The 26,460-nt window shown below is 37.1% G+C and overlaps 1 protein-coding gene across 18 annotated transcripts in view; it reads left to right on the top strand.

Annotated features, from left to right (window-relative positions):
* Positions 1-26,460, top strand: part of MCTP1 (multiple C2 and transmembrane domain containing 1) — a 607,542-nt gene that overhangs the window by 352,567 nt on the left and 228,515 nt on the right. For 16 of the 18 annotated variants that reach the window (XM_054556460.2, XM_054556462.2, XM_054556458.2 and 13 more), the window contains 3 exons: positions 8,109-8,188; positions 16,625-16,736; positions 24,882-24,920. In XM_054556460.2, the coding sequence (XP_054412435.1) occupies positions 8,109-8,188; positions 16,625-16,736; positions 24,882-24,920 (231 nt within the window). The remainder of the gene's footprint in view (positions 1-8,108; positions 8,189-16,624; positions 16,737-24,881; positions 24,921-26,460) is intronic. The other 2 variants (XM_054556461.2, XM_054556469.2) reach the window with 1 other exon arrangement.

Below are 26,460 nucleotides of genomic sequence, written 5' to 3'. Positions count from 1 at the left end.
TTTATTTCACTGACACTATTATCCCAGGTTCACAGTGAACGCCAGAATTACAGTAGAAGAGATAAAAGTAACATAAAGGGGAATATATTTATGTAAATTGTTTGTTTGGCCTAATCATGAGTTGGAGATCGGCGTATTAATTGGGAGCACTCTGCTAAAAATAGAAACATTTTGATACATTAGAAAAATAATTGTATGGGACCACATGACTGTTTCTAAGATGGTCATTTTAACAAATTGGACATTTCCTTAAATAATTCATTTCTATCCAAGCTTAAGAATTAAAGTTGAAAATGTTACTTTAAACTCTGTTTAAGTTAAGGACCACATTACTGTCCTGTCCAAAATTATTTCTCAGTAGCTTATAAGGACACTTAAAAATGTCATATACCAATGATTCTCATCCCTGGTTGTACACCAGAGTTATTCATAAAGGTTTAAAGAATCTGGAGGTCCAAGTTTCACTTGCTAAGACTCTGATTCAGGACCTCTGAAGTAGAATCCAAGCTTCTGTATTTTTAAAACACCTCAATAGGTTATTCTGAGGCAGAGGTAGGGAGCCGCTTTTCTGGACATTTAAATGGAAACAAATGAGTAGTTGGAATGGAAATACGTTTCCAGCCATAAACCATAGAGCACCCAAACCAAAGTATTCCGCCATAGTAAGATGTTTGTATTATCTCAGATGTTTTGTCTTACATGGTTCAAAAACACTTGCTAAATGCATGAATCAAGAATTTCCACTATTTTGGACCAAAACAAAATTAGCAATGAAACAAAACAAACAAAAAAACATGACCATACTTGCTTTTGGATTGTGGGCAAAGAACATGTGAAGTTATTGAGTCTCAGAAAAATGAAATCTGCAATCACATCTTCATCATAGTAATGGTTACTACCATGGACTGAGAACAGTGCTAAATGCCAGGCCAATATCATCTCATGTAACCCTCACCATAACCCTGCAAATAACTGTTTTCATCTCTTTTGTATAGGTACATGAGACTCAGAGATTAAGGGTTAGTTTATGTCCACCTAGCAGTTAAGTAAGATAGCTTCTGGTTTCCACTAAAGATGACTAATTGCTAAGGTCATAGTTAGGTTTTGGTTTTGTTTATTTGTTTTACAATGTCACTTCTATGACTTTTTGGCTTTAACTATTCTTTTACAGTGTGATGGTTATTCTGAAACTGCCTTAGCATAAAAATGAGTCTTGGACACTGTTGCTAAGTAGGATCTTATATCTTAGATCACATTATATGATCTCATGAGATGGGTTAGGCCTTTAAAGAAGCTCTAATATGGTTTCAAATATTATTAGTGGCTCATGCCTATAATCCCAGCACTTTGTGGGGCTGAGGTGGGAGGATCGCTTGAACTCAGGAGGTTCAAGACCAGCCCGAGCAACCTAGGGAGAACCTGTCTCTACAAAAAAAAAAAAAAAAAAAAAAAATGTTAAAGCCAGACATGGTGGCATGCACCTGTGGTCCCAACTCTAGGGAGATTGAGCCTGGAGGATCCCTTAAACCCAGTAGTTTAAGGTGTAGTGCGAACCATGATCACATCACTGCACTCCAGCCTGGGTGACAGAGTGAGGCCCTGGACCCTGTCTCTCTCTCTCTCTCTCTCTCTCTCTCTCTCTCTCTCTCTCTCTCTATATATATATATATATATATATATATGGTAAACTAACACTAAAATATTTTTAGATTATTTTGAAATTGGATATACTATCATATATTCTGTGGGAAACAGAAAAATGAGATATTATATTATTACTAATTCAATCACAGAAATTACCATGTAAGGAATGCAATAGAAAATTCTAAGGAGTGATGTCATATTACTGAATGGGTGCCAATTAGATACTCCCTGTCATAATTCAGAACATAATTAGGCACAGACAGTGAACTGCAATAGGAAAGGGTAGACATGGAAGGGCCAAATTATTGCTACATCCATTGTCCATTTCCCCAATACTGGGGCTGGGAAAAATCCTATGGGGATATTAACCATATTGCTTGGTGTCAAGGTAGAGCCCAAGGACTGGGTAAGATCACAGTATGGTATCACAGGGAGGAGATGGAGCTATTTTCTGTTTGCAGACAAGGACCAGGCAAGCAAAATGCCTACGCAACAAAAGCAGATTCCAGAGATTCTGGAAATAGGGGAATAGATCAGAAATAAAGTTCAAAACAAAGTGAAGACAGAGGTCGAAGACACAAACGGGGCTGTTCCATCTAGCCCAGGTACAAGTTTCCTAGGATACAGACATATTACTCAGCCAGACAACTACATAATAGAGGCAAGAAGAAAACAATATTCAGAGTGAATAACATAAGAAAGAGATGTTTCTCCATGCAATCAGTCAGCACTGGAGGAGAAGGATGCCGAACATGGATTTAAGGGAATGTCCACGTGGGCGGTCAAAGCAAGACCTGAGTGAGATCCCAAAACTAACACATAGGCCAGCATCAAGGACGTCAATCTATAAGTTGCAGAACCTTTGGCAAGGATAACTTGATGCTGAGACAAAGCCTTGAATTAGAAATCCTGAAAGTCTCCCTGATTCATATCAGGAGTTTTCCTAAAGCCAAGACCGGGACTGAGCTACAGGTGAGTGTCAACTAGCTTTAGCTCTAGAGAGGCAAGTATCATGGCACCTGGAGCCATCATAAGAACCCTAGTTTGGGTTCTCTGTTAGGGATATTAGTTGAGGATTTTCTAAACGTATATCTCTTTTCACCTTTTCTATGGGCTCCCAATTTTTCTCTTTGAAGATCCATATGGTTCCACGGACACTGACTTCACCATTGCCTTTAAAAATAAAGGCAACCTATGCTAGCCATTAAGCCACTTCCATATCTTTGGCCGATAAATAGGCATGTGGTATGAGCTGGCCCATCTGGAACGGATTCAGTACTTTGCTGGGAATGTTGGGACAAAGCAGCTCACGCTTCCCCACTAGACTTGAGTAAAGAAGCATGCCACTCTGGACCTCCTGGCAGGCCATTAGCATCCTGGGGCAGCTATTGAGGCAGTAGTGATGAGGAATCTCTGATAAGAACTGGAGAGGCAGAAATGGGATTAGGCTATATCATTTACCTTTGATACAGTTAACTACTTCCTCCATCTTAGCATTCTTTCTTCAGTTTCTTTTCAGGATACCACTGTCCTGGTTTTCCTGCTCCCTCAGTAGCTGCTCCTTCTCAGTCTCCTGTGTGGATCCTTCTCCCAGACTTTAAAATATGATGGTAGGCCCCATGGCCTAAGCCTGAACTAATGTTCCAGCTCCCTTCTCTTGCTTACTACTTTCAGCCTCACTGGCCCCTGGCCAGTTTCCTCAGGGCCTTTCCACTTCCTGTTCCCCCCTCGTGGAAGACACTTTCCTCGTCATGGAATGCACTTTCCTATTCCCTCATTATGAAACACACTTTTCCTATCATGGGGAAATACCTCCCAATCTCATTGTCCTTTCTGAACATCATGTATAAATAGTAGGTCTCATCACTCCAGTACTCTGAAATATTTTTCTCCTTAGCACTTATCACTACTACTTGGCATATGTATTTCTTTATTGTCTGTCTCTCCCCACCCCATATGTAAGCTCCAAGAAATCAAAGACTTTGACTGTTTTGATCACTGCTGTATTTCAAATGCCAAGAACAGTACCTGGAACATTGTGGGTGCTCACCAAATATTTTTCAAACAAATGAATTAATAAATGCATGAATTGTTTGAACTGCCAAATTAAAACTTTCCAGAAGCCATAATTACCTACAGACATTTCTTCAGTCATTTGAACTAGAAATTGAAGCCAGTTGAGTTGAGTTTTGTATTAAAAACAAAAACAAAAGCATTTTAACTGATACACTTCCCAATGGATTTTTAGTAAACAGTAAGGTGAATTTGTTGTTTAAAATTAAATATTTGTTTTTTTACATTTTTTTTATTATTATACTTTAAGTTTTAGGGTACATGTGCACAATGTGCAGGTTAGTTACATATGTATACATGTGCCATGCTGGTGTGCTGCACCCATTAACTCGTCATTTAGCATTAGGTATATCTCCTAAAGCTATCCCTCCCCCCTGCCCCCACCCCACAACTGTCCCCAGAGTGTGATGTTCCCCTTCCTGTGTCCATATGTTCTCATTGTTCAATTCCCACCTATGAGTGAGAATATGCAGTGTTTGGTTTTTTGTTCTTGCGATAGTTTACTGAGAATGATGATTTCCAGTTTCATCCATGTCCCTACAAAGGACATGAACTCATCATTTTTTATGGCTGCATAGTATTCCATGGTGTATATGTGCCACATTTTCTTAATCCAGTCTATCATTGTTGGACATTTGGGTTGGTTCCAAGTCTTTGCTATTGTGAATAATGCCACAATAAACATACATGTGCATGTGTCTTTATAGCAGCATGATTTATAGTCCTTTGGGTGTATACCCAGTAATGGGATGGCTGGGTCAAATGGGATTTCTAGTTCTAGATCCCTGAGGAATTGCCACACTGACTTCCACAATGGTTGAACTAGTTCACAGTCCCACCAACAGTGTAAAAGTGTTCCTATTTCTCCACATCCTCTCCAGCACCTGTTGTTTCCTGACTTTTTAATGATTGCCATTCTAACTGGTGTGAGATGGTATCTCATTGTGGTTTGATTTGCATTTCTCTGATGGCCAGTGATGGTGAGCATTTTTTCATGTGTCTTTTGGCTGCATAAATGTCTTCTTTTGAGAAGTGTCTGTTCATGTCCTTTGCCCACTTTTTGATGGGGTTGTTTTTTTCTTGTAAATTTGTTTGAGTTCATTGTAGATGCTGGATATTAGCCCTTTGTCAGATGAGTAGGTTGTGAAAATTTTCTCCCATTTGACAAACCTGAAAAAAACAAGCAATGGGGAAAGGATTCCCTATTTAATAAATGGTGCTGGGAAAACTGGCTAGCCATATGTAGAAAGCTGAAACTGGATCCCTTCCTTACACCTTATACAAAAATCAATTCAAGATCGATTAAAGACTTAAACATTAGACCTAAAACCATAAAAACTCTAGAAGAAAACCTAGGCGATACCATTTAGGACACAGGCATGGGCAAGGACTTCATGTCTAAAACACCAAAAGCATGGCAGCAAAAGCTAAAATTGACAAATGGGATCTAATTAAACTCAAGAGCTTCTGCACAGCAAAAGAAACTACCATGGGAGTGAACAGGCAACCTAAAATTAAATATTTATTGTTCTAAAGTCACTTGAGAATACAGAAGGTGTTACCAAGTCCCAAGCAACTTCTACCTGCTATCTAATGTTTCCAACTAATGGTGTGAAGGCTCCATGAAAGCAAGGATCTCATCTAAACCATTCATGTTTTAATTTGCAGCTCTTCTCTTAGAGTGGGTGCCTAAGACATATTTGTGAAATTTAAACACATTCTGTTTATGACAATCAATACAACAAGATTTGAATCTTGTGTCTTCCTAGCCCTAGGATTTGGGGAGAAAATAACATGTGTTTTTTCAGCTTTCTATTCATTATCTGAAAAATAGAAACAACAATACCTTGTTAACTGGGTTGTGCCTAGTAAATATTGAGTAAACATTAATAAGCATTAACTGTGCTTGTTGTTAGTACAGTGGGAGTACCTTTTCCTATTTTATATCTCTCCTATGCTCTGTATTTCTGAAGCTCACTTAGAGAAATGCTCCCTCTGACAAATAGTGTGTAGAGCTTGGAACCAAGCAGCATAGCTAATAATTTCATTAATGCATGGATTCTAGTGTTTCCTTTTCTTCCCATGTTTATGCCTTTGCAGATTAATAGAAATTGAGAGTTAAAGTAGACATCCAGCATTAGGATGATAGGAAAGACTCTCACTATGAGAGTGAAAAGACGTTGGATGTTGAATCGCCCAGTTGGGCTGTCTGCACTAATAAATTCACTGGATTCACAGCTCTCAACCTCATGTGTGTGGGTGAACCTCAGGTGATCTCACTGATTATATGCCACCTATTTTCTCCCCCAAGATTTTAAGCCTAAGGATGATACGATTAGATGAGATTCCACAAGAGAAATTTCCCCAGTGTTTTGGTGTAAATTGTATATTGTGAAATATGCTGCTGCAGCCACTTGCAAATACAGAGATGTCAGTTGCGTAAGATGTTCAGTACATGCATGTGCTATACCACTGAGCAGATGACTAAAGCTCAGAAGCGTAATTGGTCAAGGAGAATATTTATTGCAGGAGTGCTGAGCTTTCTACAATAAATGCATTCTTGAAAGGTTGTATGTAAATCAAATGACTGCAAATTGAATAATTTAAAAGGCATTAGGGGAGCTTATTACTTAAATAAATCCCCATGTGACTCTTCAAATCTAAGAATCCTTTTGTGATGCAAAGTATTTATCTTTTTATTTAAGTATCAATTTTTTACATATTAAATTTTCTTAAATTGAAGTACACCTGTAATACAGAAAAAGAGAAAAAAAAAAGAGCAACTGATTCAGGGCTGCTCTGCTTTGAGCTTTCTAACTGTTGTGCCAAGAATTCAGCATAGGAGTGCTGGGCTGTTGATTCAGCTTCATGGATTCTCACATCTTGGAGCAACCAAAGGCCCAGGTCATCCATTCAAGAGCAGATTTATCTGGTTATGCTCAATTACTCCAGTGTTCAATACAAATGTTTTCTACCTTGAAAGGTCAGGAAGTGACAGCTCTAAATTTCATCTGGTAGCATTTTTTTTTTTTTCATCGTAAACGGTTTCCCTGATCTTCTTTACTTACTTCCTTACTTTCTCTTCGTTCTCTCTTCTTTTCCTTAAAACACTTACCAGAATTTGTAACCACATATCACCTACGCACTTCCTTGTTTAACGTCTGTCTCCCTCACTAAACTGTAAGCGTTGAAAATGGCATTTTTGCTTACCACTGTTTACTCAGTTCCTAGCATATTGCCTGGCACATAATAAGTACTTAATATTGGCTGAGGGAATGAATGAGTGACAAAATTAATAGACGGATGGAAGTTAGCCAGTTCCCATTTACTTAGCATCCTTTGGAAATGGCCCTAACTGATCTAGCTCTGAACTATCCCTCCAGCATCCTTCCATTCTCTGTCTCTCTCCATTTGCTTCAACCCCACTGGTTTCTTGCTGATCACAACTGATGTGTGAAACACATCATTCCCTCTCCTGGGCTTGCCGTTTCCTTTAGCTAGAGGGCTCTTGCTCTTACTAGCATAGTGTACTCCTTCCCATTATTTGGGTGTCTACACAAATATCCTTCCTCAGAGAGGAGTTCCTGGTCTCCTCATCTAAAATAGCAGCTCCCCACACACCTCTTAGACATTTATTTGCTGCATAGCACTTATAACTGAACTGTATTTAGTATTTATAGGCCATCTCAGACCATCCATGTACAATCCAAGAGGTCAGAGACATTGTCTGTCTTACTTACCACACAGTGAATAAGAACCACACGAAACACAGAGAAGATACTGGATAGAGAGTATTGATAAAAGGAAGAAACGCATTATCTCTGTCTTTTCTTATCATTTTAGTTTTTATGTTGTTAGGTATATTAGTATTATCCCCCAGTAATTGTTTGTGACAATAAAACTTTATTTTAACTTAACCTTAGTATAACTTTATAAAGTACATTAACCATAGTATCTTTTTACTTATTTGTATGTTTAAAGTGGCATTGTCCTATATCACAAAATGTATCTTTAATGGCCTAAAAAATACGAAGATATTGGAATCATATTCTCATCAAACATAGCCCAATATGAAAGACATACTTGTTGAATTCTATGCTTTTTCCCACATTTTTGAAGATTTACTATATTTTATTTGATTATGTTACATCTACCTTAAAGTTCTATTTGATATAATCAATCAGTAATATTAAGTAAAAAATAAAATGTAATTTTCTTTAAGTGTTTTGTGAGACTCTAATATTCCAAAGTACAAAAACAATTATTTTAAAATACAAATATTAGTATGCTTTTGGTGACATAGACAACCAACATTTTATGACCAAGACATTATCACATAAAGCTTATATTGCAGATATTTATAACAAGGCTTTTTCTCTTTGGCTTCTCAGGTATTTGACTATGATTTTGGACTACAGGATGACTTTATGGGCTCAGCCTTTCTGGATCTGACACAGTTGGAGTTAAACAGGTAACTTTTGAACTGCTGTAATATCACCACCCCTTGTCATGCAGTGGGCTTGTGTAACAGAAAATGTCAGCTGATCTGGGGTCTAGTTCTGTCATTTATAGTGGTGAGACTTCATGCTAGTCAGCCTTTCTCAAATCCGTCTTCCTCACTTACCCAGTGGAAATAATAGCATCTTCCCTGACAACCTCATTCGACAACTTTTCAACTGAAAACTTCTTGGATACCTACCTGCTCTGTTCCCCAGTACTGTGCTAAGCACCAGTAATCGACAGATAAAAGAGACATTCCAGGGGGTGCCAAGATGGCCGAATAGGAACAGCTCCGGTCTACAGCTCTCAGCGTGAGCGATGCAGAAGACGGGTGATTTCTGCATTTCCATCTGAGGTACCGGGTTCATCTCACTAGGGAGTGCCAGACAGTGGGCGCAGGACCGTGGGAGCAGCGCACTGTGCACGAGCCAAAGCAGGGCAAGGCATTGCCTCACTCGGGAAGCGCAAGGGGTCAGGGAGTTCCCTTTCCTAGTCAAAGAAAGGGGTGACAGACAGCACCTGGAAAATCGGATCACTCTCACCCCAATACTGCGCTTTTCCGATGGGCTTAAAAAACGGCGCACCAGGAAATTATATCCCGCACCTGGCTCGGAGGGTCCTATGCCCACGGAGTCTCGCTGATTGCTAGCAAAGCAGTCTGAGATCAAACTGCAAGGCAGCAGCCAGGCTGGGGGAGGGGCGCCCGCCATTGCCCAGGCTTGCTTAGGTAAACAAAGAAGCTGGGAAGCTCGAACTGGGTGGAGCCCACCACAGCTCCAGGAGACCTGCCTGCCTCTGTAGGCTCCACCTCTGGGGACAGGGCACGGACAAACAAAAAGATAGCAGTAACCTCTGCAGACTTAAATGTCCCTGTCTGACAGCTTTGAAGAGAGCAGTGGTTTTCCCAGCACGCAGCTGGAGATCTGAGAATGGGCAGACTGCCTCCTCAAGTGGGTCCCTGACCCCTGACCCCTGAGCAGCCTAACTGGGAGGCACCTCCCAGTAGGGGCAGACTGACACCTCACACGGCCGGGTACTCTGAGACAAAACTTCCAGAGGAATGATCAGACAGCAGCATTTGCGGTTCATGAAAATCCACTGTTCTGCAGCCACCGCTGCTGGTACCCAGGCAAACAGGGTCTGGAGTGGACCTCTAGCAAACTCCAACAGACCTGCAACTGAAGGTCCTCTCTGTTAGAAGGAAAAACTAACAAACAGAAAGGACATCCACACCAAAAACCCATCTGTACATCACCATCATCAAAGACCAAAAGTAGATAAAACCACAAAGATGGGGAAAAAACAGAGCACAAAAACTGGAAACTCTAAAAAGCAGAGTGCCTCTCCTCCTTCAAAGGAACGCAGCTCCTCACCAGCAATGGAACAAAGCTGGAAGGAGAATGACTTTGACGAGTTGAGAGAAGAAGGCTTCAGACGATCAAACTACTCCGAGCTACAGGAGGAAATTCAAACCAAAGGCAAAGAAGTTGAAAATTTTGAAAAAAATTTAGACGAATGTATAACTAGAATAACCAATACAGAGAAGTGCTTAAAGGAGCTGATGGAGCTGAAAGCCAAGGCTTGAGAACTACGTGAAGAATGCAGAAGCCTCAGGAGCCGATGCGATCAACTGGAAGAAAGGGTATCAGTGATGGAAGATGAAATGAATGAAATGAAGCGAGAAGGGAAGTTTAGAGAAAAAAGAATAAAAAGAAACAAATAAAGCCTCCAAGAAATATGGGACAATGTGAAAAGACCAAATCTACATCTGATTGGTGTACCTCAAAGTGACGAGGAGAATGGAACCAAGTTGGAAAACACTCTGCAGGATGTTATCCAGGAGAACTTCCCCAATCTAGCAAGGCAGGCCAACATTCGGATTCAGGAAATACAGAGAATGCCACAAAGATACTCCTCGAGAAGAGCAACTCCAAGACACATAATTGTCAGATTCACCAAAGTTGAAATGAAGGAAAAAATGTTAAGGGCAGCCAGAGAGAAAGGTCGGGTTACCCACAAAGGGAAGCCGATCAGACTAACAGTTGATCTCTCGGCAGAAACTCTACAAGCCAGAAGAGAGTGGGGGCCAATATTCAACATTCTTAAAGAAAAGAATTTTCAACCCAGAACTTCAAATCCAGCCAAACTAAGCTTCATAAGTGAAGGAGAAATAAAATCCTTTACAGACAAGCAAATGCTGAGAGATTTTGTCACCACCAGGCCTGCCCTAAAAGAGCTCCTGAAGGAAGCACTAAACATGGAAAGGCACGACCGGTACCAGCCACTGCAAAATCATGCCAAATTGTAAAGACCATCAAGGCTAGGAAGAAACTGCATCAACTAACGAGCAAAATAACCTGCTAACATCATAATGACAGGATCAAATTCACACATAACAATATTAACTTTAAATGTAAATGGACTAAATGCTCCAATTAAAAGACACAGACTGGCAAATTGGATAAAGAGTCAAGACCCATCAGTGTGCTGTATTCAGGAAACCCATCTCACGTGCAGAGACACACACAGGCTCAAAATAAAAGGATGGAGGAAGATCTACCAAGCAAATGGAAAACAAAAAAAGGCAGGGGTTGCAATCCTAGTCTCTGATAAAAACAGACTTTAAACCAACAAAGATCAAAAGAGACAATGGTAAATATCCCTTTACCATTACATAATGGTAAATATCCCTTTACCATTACATAATGGTAAAGGGATCAATTCAACAAGAAGAGCTAACTATCCTAAATATAAATGCACCCAATACAGGAGCACCTAGATTCATAAAGCAAGTCCTGAGTGACCTACAAAGAGACTTAGACTCCCACACAATAATAATGGGAGACTTTAACACCCTACTGTCAACATTAGACAGATCAACGAGACAGAAAGTTAACAAGGATACCCAGGAATTGAACTCAGCTCTGCACCAAGCCTACCTAATAGACATCTACAGAACTCTCCACCCCAAATCAACAGGATATACATTTTTCTCAGCACCACACCACACCTATTCCAAAATTGACCACATAGTTGGAAGTAAAGCTCTCCTCAGCAAATGTAAAAGATCAGAAATTATAACAAACTGTCTCTCAGACTACAGTGCAATCAAACTAGAACTCAGGATTAAGAAACTCACTCAAAACTGCTCAACTACCTGGAAACTGAACAACCTGCTCCTGAATGACTGCTGGGTGCATAACGAAATGAAGGCAGAAATAAAGATGTTCTTTGAAACCAACGAGAACAAAGACACAACATACCAGAATCTCTGGGATGCATTCAAAGCAGTGTGTAGAGGGAAATTTATAGCACTAAATGCCCACAAGAGAAAGCAGGAAAGATCCAAAATTGACACCCTAACATCACAATTAAAAGAACTAGAAAAGCAAGAGCAAACACATTCAAAAGCTAGCAGAAGGCAAGAAATAACTAAAATCAGAGCAGAACTGAAGGAAATAGAGACACAAAAAACCCTTCAAAAAATTAATGAATCCAGGAGCTGGTTTTTTGAAAGGATCAACAAAATTGGTAGACCGCTGGCAAGACTAGTAAAGAAAAAAAGAGAGAAGAATCAAATAGACGCAATAAAAAATGATAAAGGGGATATCACCACCGATCCCACAGAAACACAAACTACCATCAGAGTATACTACAAACACCTCTATGCAAATAAACTAGAAAATCTAGAAGAAATGGATAAATTCCTCGACACATACACTCTCCCAAGACTAAACCAGGAAGAAGTTGAATCTCTGAATAGATCAATAACAGGCTCTGAAATTGTGGCAATAGTCAATAGCTTACCAACCAAAAAGAGTCCAGGACCAGATGGATTCACAGCTGAATTCTACCAGAGGTACAAGGAGGAACTGGTACCATTCCTTCTCAACCCATTCCAATGAATAGAAAAAGAGGGAATCCTCCCTAACTCATTTTATGAGGCCAGCATCATCCTGATACCAAAGCCTGGCAGAGACACAACAAAAAAAGAGAATTTTAGGCCAATATCCCTGATGAACATTGATGCAAAAATCCTCAATAAAATACTGGCAAACCGAATCCAGCAGCACATCAAAAAGCTTATCCACCATGATCAAGTGGGCTTCATCCCTTGGATGCAAGGCTGGTTCAATATATGCAAATCAATAAATGTAATCCAGCATATAAACAGAACCAAAGACAAAAACCACATGATTATCTCAATAGATGCAGAAAAGGCCTTTGACAAAATTCAACAACCCTTTGTGCTAAAAACTCTCAATAAATTAGGTATTGATGGGACGTATCTCAAAATAATAAGAGCTATCTATGACAAACCCACAGCCAATATCATACTGAATGGGCAAAAATTCGAAGCATTCCCTTTGAAAACTGGCACAAGACAGGGATGCCCTCTCTTACCACTCCTATTCAACATAGTGTTGGAAGTTCTGGCCAGGGCAATTAGGCAGGAGAAGGAAATCAAGGGTACTCAATTAGGAAAAGAGGAAGTCAAATTGTCCCTGTTTGCAGACGACATGATTGTATATCTAGAAAACCCCATTGTCTCAGCCCAAAATCTCCTTAAGCTGATAAGCAACTTCAGCAAAGTCTCAGGATACAAAATCAATGTGCAAAAATCACAAGCATTCTTATACACCAATAACAGACAAACAAAGAGCCAAACCATGAGTGAACTCCCATTCACAATTGCTTCAAAGAGAATAAAATACTTAGGAATCCAACTTATAAGGGACGTGAAGGACCTCTTCAAGGAGAACTACAAACCACTGCTCAATGAAATAAAAGAGGATACAAACAAATGGAAGAACATTCCATGCTCATGGGTAGGAAGAATCAATATCATGCAAATGGCCATACTGCCCAAGGTAATTTATAGATTCAATGCCATCCCCATCAAGCTACCAATGACTTTCTTCACAGAATTGGAAAAAACTACTTTAATGTTAATATGGAACCAAAAAAAGAGCCCGCATCGCCAAGTCAATCCTAAGCCAAAAGAACAAAGCTGGAGGCATCACACTACCTGACTTCAAACTATACTACAAGGCTACAGTAACCAAAACAGCATGGTACTGGTACCAAAACAGAGATATAGATCAATGGAACAGAACAGAGCCCTCAGAAATAACGCCGCATATCTACAACTATCTGATCTTTGACAAACCTGACAAAAAGAAGCAATGGGGAAAGGATTCCCTATTTAATAAATGGTGCTGGGAAAACTGGCTAGCCATATGTAGAAAGCTGAAACTGGATCCCTTCCTTACACCTTATACAAAAATCAATTCAAGATGGATTAAAGACTTAAACATTAGACCTAAAACCATAAAAGCCCTAGAAGAAAACCTAGGCATTACCATTCAGGACATAGGCATGGGCAAGGACTTCATGTCTAAAACACCAAAAGCAATGGCAACAAAAGCCAAAATTGACAAATGGGATCTCATTAAACTAAAGAGCTTCTGCACAGCAAAAGAAACTACCATCAGAGTGAACAGGCAACCTACAAAATGGGAGGAAATTTTCGCAACCTACTCATCTGACAAAGGGCTAATATCCAGAATCTACAATGAACTCAAACAAATTTACAAGAAAAAAACAAACAACCCCATCGAAAAGTGGGCGAAGGACATGAACAGACACTTCTCAAAAGAAGACATTTATGCAGCCAAAAAACACATGAAAAAATGCTCACCATCACTGGCCATCAGAGAAATGCAAATCAAACCACAATGAGATACCATCTCACACCAGTTAGAATGGCAATCATTAAAATGTCAGGAAACAACAGGTGCTGGAGAGGATGTGGAGAAATAGGAACACTTTTACACTGTTGGTGGGATTGTAAACTAGTTCAACCCTTGTGGAAGTCAGTGTGGCGATTCCTCAGGGATCTAGAACTAGAAACAGCATTTGACCCAGCCATCCCATTACTGGGTATATACCCAAAGGACTATAAATCATGCTGCTATAAAGACACATGCACACGTATGTTTATTGCAGCATTATTCACAATAGCAAAGACTTGGAACCAACCCAAATGTCCAACAATGATAGACTGGATTAAGAAAAAGTGGCACATATACACCATGGAATACTATGCAGCCATAAAAAATGATGAGTTCATGTCCTTTGTAGGGACATGGATGAAAATGGAAATCATCATTCTCAGTAAACTATCACAAGAACAAAAAACCAAACACCGCCTATTCTCACTCATAGGTGGGAATTGAACAATGAGAACACATGGACACAGGAAGGGGAACATCACACTCTGGGGACAGTTGTGGGGTGGGGGCAGGGGGGAGGGATAGCTTTAGGAGATATACCTAATGCTAAATGACGAGTTAATGGGTGCAGCACACCAGCATGGCACATGTATACATATGTAACAAACCTGCACATTGTGCACATGTACCCTAAAACTTAAAGTATAAAAATTATAAAATAAAATTAAAAAAAAAAATACTTAAAATGTAACTTATTATTATAAAACTTGTTAAAGGAGCTTCTCAAAATTCCACTTAATGTGAATTTTGTCAATAAGTGTCGACTGAGATAAAAAAAAAAGAGACATTCCTTCCTTTCATATTGCCTATATGGTTTTAATGGGGCATAAAAAAATGTTATGCATGTTAGTCATAATTATTGAGAATTGGACTACTATATATAAAATACAGTGTGTACACTTTGCTTCAGAAACAGCAACTCTCTTGTCACTTGAGCCATGGTAGAATCTGATTTTCCCATTGCTGGATTACCAGGGAGTGCTCCTAAGGTGGAGGCAGGTTGGTTGTATTTGCTCAGTTACATTACTTATCATTGCTTCCCTAGTTGCAAAGTTACTATTGTTACTAATATTAATCATTCCTTACACCTAATAATGGGCTTATATTTTTCAAAGTGAATTTCAACATAGGAACTAAGAATTGATTTGTATTATAGAATAAAAAAATACCATTAGAAAAGATCATGCATGCTGAAATAGGTTGCAAAGGAAGCTGTGAAACCTTTGATGGTTTTAAGGAGAAGGAATTCCTGGCTGTTTTGGATGATCATTTTACATGATACCCCAGGGATGGTGGAAAACAGGAAAGCAGAGTAATCAGCCAGATCACTACTTTCTATTTCTGTAAATGTAGATGACTAGAGGAATATAAAGTGTAGAACTCACTTATGCATTACAGTCAACTTAGTTTGAGCACAATGGCTTATTGGTCTTCCAATAGTCATTGTTGCCTCGGACTGGACAAAAGAGCAGCCTTTCCCATACTTTTTCTGTAAGTCCTTCATTCCAGCCTGTAGCCTAGCACAGGCTCACACTTCCCTGCCGCTGTAGGAAGTGCCCTAAGTGGTGCTGCATGGAGTCTATTATTATGAAAACTGAGCTCAATCTGGAATAGACTGTACTGTTCTTCTGTAAACCTCACAGGTACTTTCTCTTAGACCTCTGCATAAGGATATGCAAGTGACTAGACTTAATCCCAAAGCGTAAATTTATCTTGTTTCCTATGAAAGATAAATCATGGGTGAAAAATAATTTTAAATGGTGAGAATTTGGAATAATTTCAAAAATTAAAAGAGATGATTTATACATGAGCATTTGGTGTGTATTTTACCACATATTTTATGTATTTTACTAGCAATTCCCTCTCCTCAAAACCACATAAACATCTAATTACTACTTTTTAAAATAACGTATTTGTGCATGCTGTTTTATTCTAAATATAAATCAGTAGTCTCTAGGTATAGAAAGAGTGATAATAATTGTAGCCATATAAATATTTATGTTATTATACTATGTAATACATTGAGGTATCTCTGAAAGAATAATACATCATAAGGCAGTTGTAAATGTTCTTATATCTTTATCATGTAATCATTAAAAAATGTAATGAAGTTTTTTCTATTAATTCTTGTATGTAATCATTACATGAAAATGAAATAAATCAGACTGTAACCCCATATGTGTATTTAGTGTATATGTGTGTGTATGTGTATATATACATGTGTGTCTATATATATGTATATATATATATTTGTGTGTGTGTGTATGTGTATACACACACACACTTTCGTATATGTATGGTGCTACTCTCTGTGGGTTTAGAGAGCATAGAAAGGAGACTGATAGGCTTCTTAATAGGGTTGTAGCGTTGGCCTTTTCAACCACTTTCTGGAACCTTCATGGGTTTAGAAAGCAGAAATTCAACTGGTGTATTCAGATCTACTCGCAGTTTATTGGATAACTTAATACACTGATAATATTTTAATAACAAAAATTGTCCCAAGAAAGTAAAGATAAAATTACTTTTTATCTTAAAATAATAAAGCATTAATAAAAATGTATTTGGCTTATTCATTTAATGACTGTTCCAAATCTAAATATTTTTTATCACAGGCCCACAGATGTGACCCTTACTCTGAAAGATCCTCATTATCCTGACCATGATCTTGGAATCATTTTGCTCTCAGTCATCCTTACCCCTAAAGAAGGAGAGTCCAGGGATGTGGTAAGTTCCCCCACAGCCTAGTAGGAGCTCTTTCTTGCTCTCTCTTGTTCGAAAGTTGTGAGCCTTTCTTTGGACCCAGAGATAGTAATAAAGAGAAGCTGCCTGTGAAAATATGCCCTGTTCTTTGTTTTTGTGAGTATCCTAGGTATTGCTCATTCATGCTTATTGTATCTTTTCAACTCTAATTTCCTATTCCACCCTCCAGATCAGAACCTCTTGTTGTAAATAAGAAACAGATTTGAATTTTTATTTTATTTCTCAATTTCAGACATGCTATATTATAGGCAAATATTAGTATTCATTTGGGGAATACATTTATTAGTGAATTGAATACTTGGAATTCCACATTAAGGTATCCAGACCCTGCTGTTTTGACTGTATTGTCAGGTGTACCATAACAGAGAAAATGAGGTGAAATTATAACAGAGTTTCTGCTTTCTGGTATTTGTTTAGTGAATGATAAGTGAATACTTTTCATCTTCTTGATGGGCTTCCATATTCATATTACCCATTTTTCAGCACTAGCTATCTGTACGTCCTTGCACACCATGCTGCTATGAGAAACTGACAAGGGACACAGAGGAGCTAATTAATCCCCCACAGTTTAAGTGACATTAAAAACTATCAGGCTTGACTCACATCAGTATGCTTGCTAGTGTACTTTCTGTCACAACTTGCCAGAGATTATTTATTGGACTCAATGTGCTTCCATGTGCCTGGGAACTACTCTAACTAGCTCTGATTATAACACATTTTAGTAGTAGACATAATTTTTTTAGGCAAGCCCAAATACTCTATTTCATCAATGTATGTATTGCTGTCCTAAAATAATGCATGATTAACGTTGGTTATAGATTGTCTGCTGGAAAGGTATTGTTGGCGTTTTCCCCTAGACTGTAGGTAAAAATAGTGAATTACAACTTCAAATTTGGAAATACTTTAAACTCATTGAAAAATTCACCCTTTCAAGAAGTATTTCTCTCCATCCTTTTTAGAAATTTAATGATGAACACATACGTTTACATATAATATTTGCTAAATTGGGTTAAGTATCCATACTTCATTCACTGAGGAAGAAATTTTTCTTTTTAAAGAAGAATTACAAGATAATAATACCTAGTGTGAGAACTTAGCTTGGCAAAATTATGTATGTATGTGTGCACATGCACCCTTGTGCAGAGGGGTGAGTGAGAAACAATTTTTACAAAAAAGTATTTAGAAATGAAAGCCTGTCATCTTAGAAGTCACTACTTCGGAAGACATTATTTCACTCAGCACAAGCCAAGAAGTATAACCTAGCTGGCTAATCCATACATAGGAATCAATTACAAATGTTCATTTTGTGTTTTATTTAAACGATTCTAGTATTCACCAAGAACCTACTTTAAGCCAGTTCCTGTGCCAGACACTTAGGATACAATAGAACTTAGACCCAGTGGAGAACCCAGGAATCGATTAGTCACTGATGGAAACAACTGTTTTAAATGTTGTGAAAAAGAGGTACGTATTGCTAAAAGAGCAAATATAGGAAAATTTTTACTAGCCAGGGGTTAAGGATTCTCTAAGGAAGCCAAATAAGACCTGAGATATGAAGTGTAAAATAGGCCTTAATAAAGCAAAAACAAGAAAGAGAGGAGGTATTTAAAGCAGAGGAGACAATACACACAAAGGCCATGTGACAAGAGGAACCATGTTGCATTTCAAGAATTGAAAAACTACTGTAGTTTAGAGAAGGTGGAAGCAAAGACAGCGTGGGTGATCAGAGTGCATAACAACGCTGGGGTGGAAGGACAATGTCCAGACTGTGTAGAACTCATTGACCATGTTAAGGTTTGGGTCTTTCCCAAAAAAACTGTGGGGAGCCATTGAAAGATCTGTAAATCGAAAGCAGTAGAATCATATTTGCCTTTTGAAAATATCTCTGTGGCTTCATTGTAGAAAACATATTGAAGGGGTAAGAATGGATACCTGGAGACCAATTAGGAGGCCATGGCAAAAATCCAGGTGAAAGATGATGGAGGTTTGGATTAGAACTGTCAGAGGTAGAGATGGAGGGAAATTGGTAGGTTTACCTATAGGAGGTAAAAATCAACAAGCCTTGGCGATAGAATATTCTTATGCTGGGGTTCTTTGTTATTTTAATGAAGGACAGCACTTCAAAAATCAAGATACATAAGTGCCTGAGATCCTGTGTATTCCCAGACCATCTAAACTTGCAATATTCCTGGAGATTGGGATGATATAGCAGTGATTGTGGTGATTTGGGTGATTTGATAATGTATAGTCAGCTGAATTTTTACATTAAAGGGATGTTTATTAAATACTCTAAAATCAAACTGAGGGTTTGAGGGAGCAAGTTAATATCAGGAGACCTTATGATGAAGCTGCTAAGTTGTTCTAAATTACACAGAAATATATGTCAGCACAGGCAAAATAGTTTCCAACATTATTTTTTCTTCAACAATCCTTGCAAAAATCCTTCAATCTCCATGGTTGCTCAAACTTATTTTTAAAATGTAAAAATTATCTAAAAATATTACAGTGCCTGGGAGCCGATCATTAGTAAGTTATCAAACACAAATAAAGAAGAAAGTAGGTGGGTTACATGAAAGCAGTTATACATCAAAAATATGGTTTTCTTCATCTTCTTTTCCTCCTTTTCTTTTCTCTTCATCGTATCTCTTCAGCCACATTCACCCTTAACACAAAAAGTTCCTCCTGAAATCCTCATGCTATTTTCTTGGCTCAAATCTGTTTGACTACCCCAGATTTTTTGGAAGAAATCCTTCCAAAGGTATTTTTCATCTCAAAAAGTTTTTTTGCATTCATTGCCTTACTTCATGCCCTCTTCTTTCAAAGTTCCAGAGAGCACTGCATTCACTCTGCTGCATTAAGAGGGAAATAGCGTCTTCTCTCCTCCTATCCTGTTATTGACTCTCTTATGGCTTCTTTCCTCATCAGAGAAGCAAGTGGCTCAACCAGGGCTTAGAAAAGGCACAGTGATCAAGTCTGTTCAGAGCCAGCCTCTGGCTGGTGAGCATCCTTGTACTTCCTGTCCTGACCTCGCTCACCCCTGAGGAGGCAGAGAGAAGGGTAACCTCTGTGGCTATCTTGGCTCATCCTCGTGGGTACAATCAATAGTTGAGGCATGGGCTTGGTTGTAGAGAAGCAAGTGGGGCCAGAGGAGAGGGGAGAAAGGAGGGAGGGGAGAAAGATTCCCCCATTGGAAACTCTACTGGGATTCAGTATCCTAGCTATTCTGATGTCCTAGATTTGAATCTGGGTTTCTAAACATATGCTCTACATTATGAAAATGCCCAAAAACACATATAAATTGGCTTTTCTTCTGTGTTTGTCCTACATTGCAGTTCTATAACTATTTTATTAAGCTCTCTAGAACTGGTTCTTACATTTACCAACACTGGTTATTAGGTTTTGAAACTCTAAATAAGAACCATTTGTAGGCATCTGTATAAAACAAAATACTTATTGATCATCTACTAAGCATTACACCAGGCTTTATAACTTCCTCATTCTTCTTCTTCTAAGTGTTCAGTGACTTGTGACCATTTCTCTAATTAAATTGAAACTCCTGGTGAGAAACTTTAAGGCTCTCCAACAAGCAATGTATGTTCCCTCACTGTAACTTCTGTCCCAGCCATACAAACTCCTTCTCAGTTCACCTTCTCTCAAGTCCAGGCTTTCTTCAGTGTTACTTGTGTACCTAAAATATGCCTATAGTTCACCTCACCTCCACCCTACATCCTATCACTGATACAAGGGGAAATATATATATATATATATATATATATATATATATATATAAATACATAAAGTCTTCCTTATGATGACTTCAAAAGACCAAGGGAGGGTGTATGGTTTTTTTCTTACCTCAATATTCAAATCCCTGAGGTTGTCACAAACAATATCAAATCATGATTAAATAATGATTTAATTTTCTTTTGTAAGTTCTTAAAATTAGTATATTAATGATAATCTGCTTGAAATCAAGCCTTATTGCTCTTCCCATGGAATTCTAATGATGACAATAAATTATCAACCCATCACTGTATTTTCTTCATTCTGTAACATGTCAAGTGTCAGCTTAATAAATTCTCTGGGCTACATTTGAAGTTTCTTGGTTAAAAATCAGAGATCCAATGTATCTTCAAGTTAAATTTTTAGATATCTAAAAAACATAACATACTGCAGCTGTAAAAATGGCATGCTGAACTTTCACAAATTATTCAGAAACAAATTTTATTTAGAGAAATTTAAGCTAAAAATGCAGCAAACCAGAAATCAGTTACTGAATGCTTCACAATCCCCAGAAAATGAGAATTATGTAAGAAAGGAATAAAGGCAAATTTTACATTGACCCTCACAGAGCAAAATTACAGGAGTTCTGTTCTCTTTGATTACTAACTCAGAAATAATTTATTTCAAGCTTTTAGCATTGAAGATGTTAGTTCAAAAACCACATGTTTATTCTTATGCCTGTGTTGATAAAACTTTGCTAAATATTTTATATGTATTAAAAATGGAGAATGAAAGAGATGTGTTTCAAGAGCCTCTTACAGATAAATCCTAACAATCAAATAGGAAATAGAACATTAATGTGAATAAAATGCTATGCCAAGGTAGGAAGAAATGAATAACTGGAAGTAGAGAGTCCTTAGCATTACAAAGTGGTAAGATTTCTAAAACAGTCATCTTGTGAGTTTTTTATGCACTGTTAATAGTAACAATACGTTCCATGAATTATGCAGTTGGGATGATTTCTCCTTGTGTGGATTGCCAGTTCTAGAAATCAGTAAAAGTGAAGAACGAGTTGAAAAACCTATCAGCCTACTGAATCTACTAAAGCCTCTAAAATATTCAATGTCTAATTGCAGCAATTTGTATTTCATAGGTGCCATATCAAAATCTTCTCCACTGAGGTCATGATTGAGTCTTTAAAAAAAAAATTTCCAGATGTGAAGAGAGAGAGAGATATATATATACATTTTAAGTTTCCAGCATTGTGTGTACAAGAAACCAAAACCTCCATGGGGGGCATGCTGATGAGTTGCATGGCACAATTGTCATTTCTGTTTTGATTGCATGTCCTATTTTTGAACCTGTAAAAGTGTGTAGTGCATATATGTGTGTCCTATATATGGCAATTTGTCTGATAGTGTGTTTGAGTTCTTTCTGGCTCTTTTTCTAGCAGAGTTCAATCCACAGCTTTCTTCATTGGAGAATTTGTGAAATAAAAGTGAGTTAATTTGTGTTACACACTCTCTTAAATAACACACTCTCTTAAAAGACCTACAAATTGCTTGCCTAAGGCTAAAAAATAGAAAATTCAAAGAAACATATGAATGATCTTAGTTGGCCTTTGATGAGTAAAAAAAAAAAAAAGTCTTTATCTTGGATTAGTTTTGATATTCTTCAGAATTATTACACAGCCAACATTTGAAGAAATATCTACCTACAAAAAGTTGATATATGTACGCTTTATAAGATGTATGTTACTACTGCATCTAATTATTCTGTGATTTCTTTATATGTACAGTAGTTATATAATTGCCTAAAGAGTCACATCAACAAAAGATAAAAATTAAAAAATGGATTGAGATTGTGGAGTCTTTTAAAAACAATTACTTCTGCAGCTCTATCACAAGCCATATTTTTATGCTACTTCATTCCTTTTACTGGCTTCAAGGAAGTTGAGCTGCTAGTGAAGAATTTGAATTGTACTATAATAATATCAGGTAATAATCCTTTCAAAAATTAATTCATATGTTTCTCAGCTGAAGTTAAGATCATAGAGCAAAAAAACAAATCTTATTTTTCTATAATTTGCTTCATCTTCTATCTTTAATAATCCCCAATCTTTCTTCTGTAACATGTCTCACAGATAGCGAAGAAAACACTATTAATAGTATATCTATTATATTAATTTTCTTTTTAACTTTTCTACTGTTTTCAGTTTTATTGAATTGACCTTAACTCAACTACCTAAAAGAAAAAGGGAGTTGGAAGTGAGATACTTAAACCCATTGCTTTGCTAGTAGATTTGGCTCAAGAGGCAGAAATATTATAAAATCTAGGGTCATTTTGAGAGTCACTGGATGTAGTAATAGAACTTTAGATACTGAATTAGGAAAATAATGAATGGGTTCTCATAACTGCTAAATCTTTCCTATTTATACTTAGGGTAATCACTGACTTTTTATTGTATCAGTTTCTCAATCTGAAAAATAAAACCATGCAGCCTGCTTATAAAGCTGATTTTGAGAGACAGGACAAACACTGGTCCTATATTTTGTTTACTATAGAAGGTTAATTTTATGTGGTCCTTGTGAGTCAGGGGATGTGACTTTGTGGAATCGTTGTGATATTGACTAGTGTTGCCATGAGATTTCACACTTTCTAGTGTTCTAAGGCCCTTTTACATAGCATAACATTTCTTATATAATGGAATTTTATATTATAAAATTCTTAGATGCTAGATAATGATGATAAATGACCATGAATTGTAGATTGTACTTTTTATGTATCTTAATTGTTCTTGATTGATTTGACTCAAAATATTGTCTCTAGGATATACCATTCTTTGTCCATTGAAACTCTGCTTGGTGAGAAAGATGAGCATTTATTATCCAACTCTTATGGGGCAGTTTTTGTAAATATAACATACCACTTTAGTATTTGGTTTCCAGTTGCCTTTTGGTGATGATGGAGGAAGTGGTGGTGGTGGTGATGATGATGATGATACCGATGATAGTAAATCATTTAACATCAAAAGTAAAGATTTAGTACATGTCCCCCTAGATGGCCACCTCTATAACCCAGTACTGGGATTTGTTGCTTCAAAATGAACTGGACATTTAGTACTTTGAAAACATAAAGTATTTCTATAATAGTATTTGATAACAGTGCTTTGCAGTTTCCTGACTTTAAAAAAAAAAAGTAGGGGTGATGAGGAATCATAGTAACCTTAGGAAATCTATTATTGTTTTATGTTTTGGTCAACATTTAACAAAGACTGTATGTAGAGAAAATATACCCTATATGACCACTCCCTATAGAAAAGAGGAACATATAATTATCTTTGAAAATGTTATGCTAGTCTTAGTTTTTACCCTAGAATATCTAAATTTATTCTTGTGGTTTAGGTTAAACGTTGCCGTCATCTTATATTAAAAATCTTTTCATTTTTGTGTTATTCTAATCCATGAGTAGTTTCTGACATGGTTCTTTTTATGGTGAATCCTCCTGAAAGAGATACAGTTCTTAAAGTGCATTTCCCTGATACACAAATATGGCACAAGCACTTTAAGTTATATTTCTTGCCATGAATATTTCCTATTTTCCACTTCATCTGCCTTAAAGATAATAGTAAAGCAAAGAGAGGGGAAAGAGGTTGATCAGGAAGGTTAATACTTCAGTGTTCATTGAGAAATTTTTTAAAGTGAAGAGAGGAAACAAAAAAATTCGTTGGGCTTTTATGATTTAGTTTATTCAAGAGATCAGTGATCTTGGGGATGCATTACAAAGCTCTAGAACCTTAATTAAAACTTTTGGTCATACATATTTCTTAGTATGACACAAACTAACTAGTTTAAAGGATATGCTTTCACTAAACATTTAGCAGGAAAATGCACTAGTAGCCATCACAGTATGCAGCATTTGTTTTTAATTGAAAGCATTTGTAGACCCTGATGTAGTTAAAGATTAACTGGAAGCAGAGACAATTCTACGATGCCATCAAAGCAAAAGATTTTGAATGTGTTTGAAGAGAAAAATTATTATATACCTGTTCAAGTCATGTACACCCTCAACCTCCACCACCAAAAGAAGCCATTGGAAATTATGAGACTCAATGTGTTTTTCTCAGTCAATAAGGCATCCCAATACTGTTCCTTTTTTTTTTCCACAAAGGAATAAATCAAATGAACTCTCACCAGAAAGACTGCTGGAATGTTAAAGTTGTTTCTCTAGTTGTGTGTGCGTGGCAAACAAGTTTTGTGTTGTATAATTGCTGCAGGAACTGTTCGCTGTTTCAAGGGCTAATAAATGTTTCCGCTAAAAAACAACTGGCTGCCCTATTCTGTTCTTGAGTGAAAAGATAATGAAAATGCTTTATTTTATTTACAGACAATGCTAATGAGGAAGAGTTGGAAAAGATCAAGTAAGGTAATTCTTAGCTTGTGATCTTTCAGCATTTCTTGTTGAGAAGAACTATCATCTGCTTTCCCAGATCTCTCTCATCTCTTCAAAGTATGCTACCAGATTTCATACTATTCAATTGTTACTTTTCCCCATAAATTTAAGCCAACCATGTGATGTTTTTTAAATAGAAATCACACTGATCAATAGCTTCAAATCATCCTTTCACTATTCTCTGGTCACTTCTCAACATCATTCTCAGCATCTGGTCTCAACTATATATGCAACAGGGTCTAGAAAATTGCTCTGCGCCAGGCATAAAATGATGAGGCTAGGGGAGGGACAACTCCAGACAGAAGAAAGATTCGCACAATTTATTTTATTTTTGGGGGTCACAGAAAATTGAGTATAAGGCTTTCTAAACTCAGAAATTCCTGTATCATTACATCTTTATAGTATACAATAAGAACAATTGTTCCCCATTGTCTATTCTCACTTTAAGAAATAAAGTGAGAGGAGTTTATGGTTCCTGTAATTTACTAAGCCCTGGCTCTTTTGCAACTTGTAAGATATGCAAAATATAAACTAAGTGTTTAATTTGTTCAGTGATGCTGCCACTGTTGGACACAGATAGATATCAAGATGAAACAATTTTTATATTAATATACCTTGAAATAAATCAAAAGGATTTTACTTGTAAAAATCTTGTCTGCTCAAATTTCTACTTAGAGTCAGTATTCCTTTTTAATAGTGACTAATTTTTTTAGACCCTGGAACATGACAATCTTTTTCCTTCCATTCTGATTGAATCATGCTTTTACCTAAGCTTTTCTTTAATTTTGTCATTTTTATTACTGTGAATTAATATATATCAAAATGTTTTTATATTTATGGTAATGACTTAATCTGTTTGAACAAGTGTCTCTTACTGTACATTTTCTCCCTAATTCCTATGGCATTAATGGCATTAATGACCAAAGAATAATTTGGCTTACAAAAAAGTCAGGGCTCCCATTAAAAATCACCTCTATTATTTTAATAAAATGAAAAAGGCTTATTAAGGAAGGTTGCTGAATATTTCTAACTTAATGTTCACTGTGATTTTTACTAATCAAAATAGTTTCAAGATGTTTTGAAGATATATTTGCACTGTTCATATTTGTATTACTTTTTCCTTTACAGTTATACTTTAAAGTTATTGTTATATTAAAAGTGTATATATTTTTAAATTCATATAATTGGATATATTTGTGTAAAAAACATGACAGCCCATCAATATGTAACAATATTCGCTCTTTCAGATATATTTAACATGTAATGCTAGAGCAGGATATTATATAATATTTAGTATTAATTAATGGGAATAATCCGTTTTATTGTATAAAAGGAAGAACAGAAATGAAGATTCCGCCAGGCACAGTGGCTCATGCCTGTAATCCCAGCACTTTGGGAGGTCAAGGTGGGTGGATTACTTGAGGTCAGGAGTTCAAGACCAGCCTGGCCAACATGGTGAAACCCCATCTCTACTAAAAATACAAAAATTAGCCAGGCGTGGTGGCACATGCCT

This window comes from Pongo abelii, chromosome 4 (genome assembly GCF_028885655.2).
Source record: "Pongo abelii isolate AG06213 chromosome 4, NHGRI_mPonAbe1-v2.0_pri, whole genome shotgun sequence".
NCBI lineage: Eukaryota > Metazoa > Chordata > Mammalia > Primates > Hominidae > Pongo > Pongo abelii.
The sequence above is the reverse complement of the archived record's forward strand: the minus strand, read 5'-3'. Positions and strand labels throughout refer to the sequence as shown.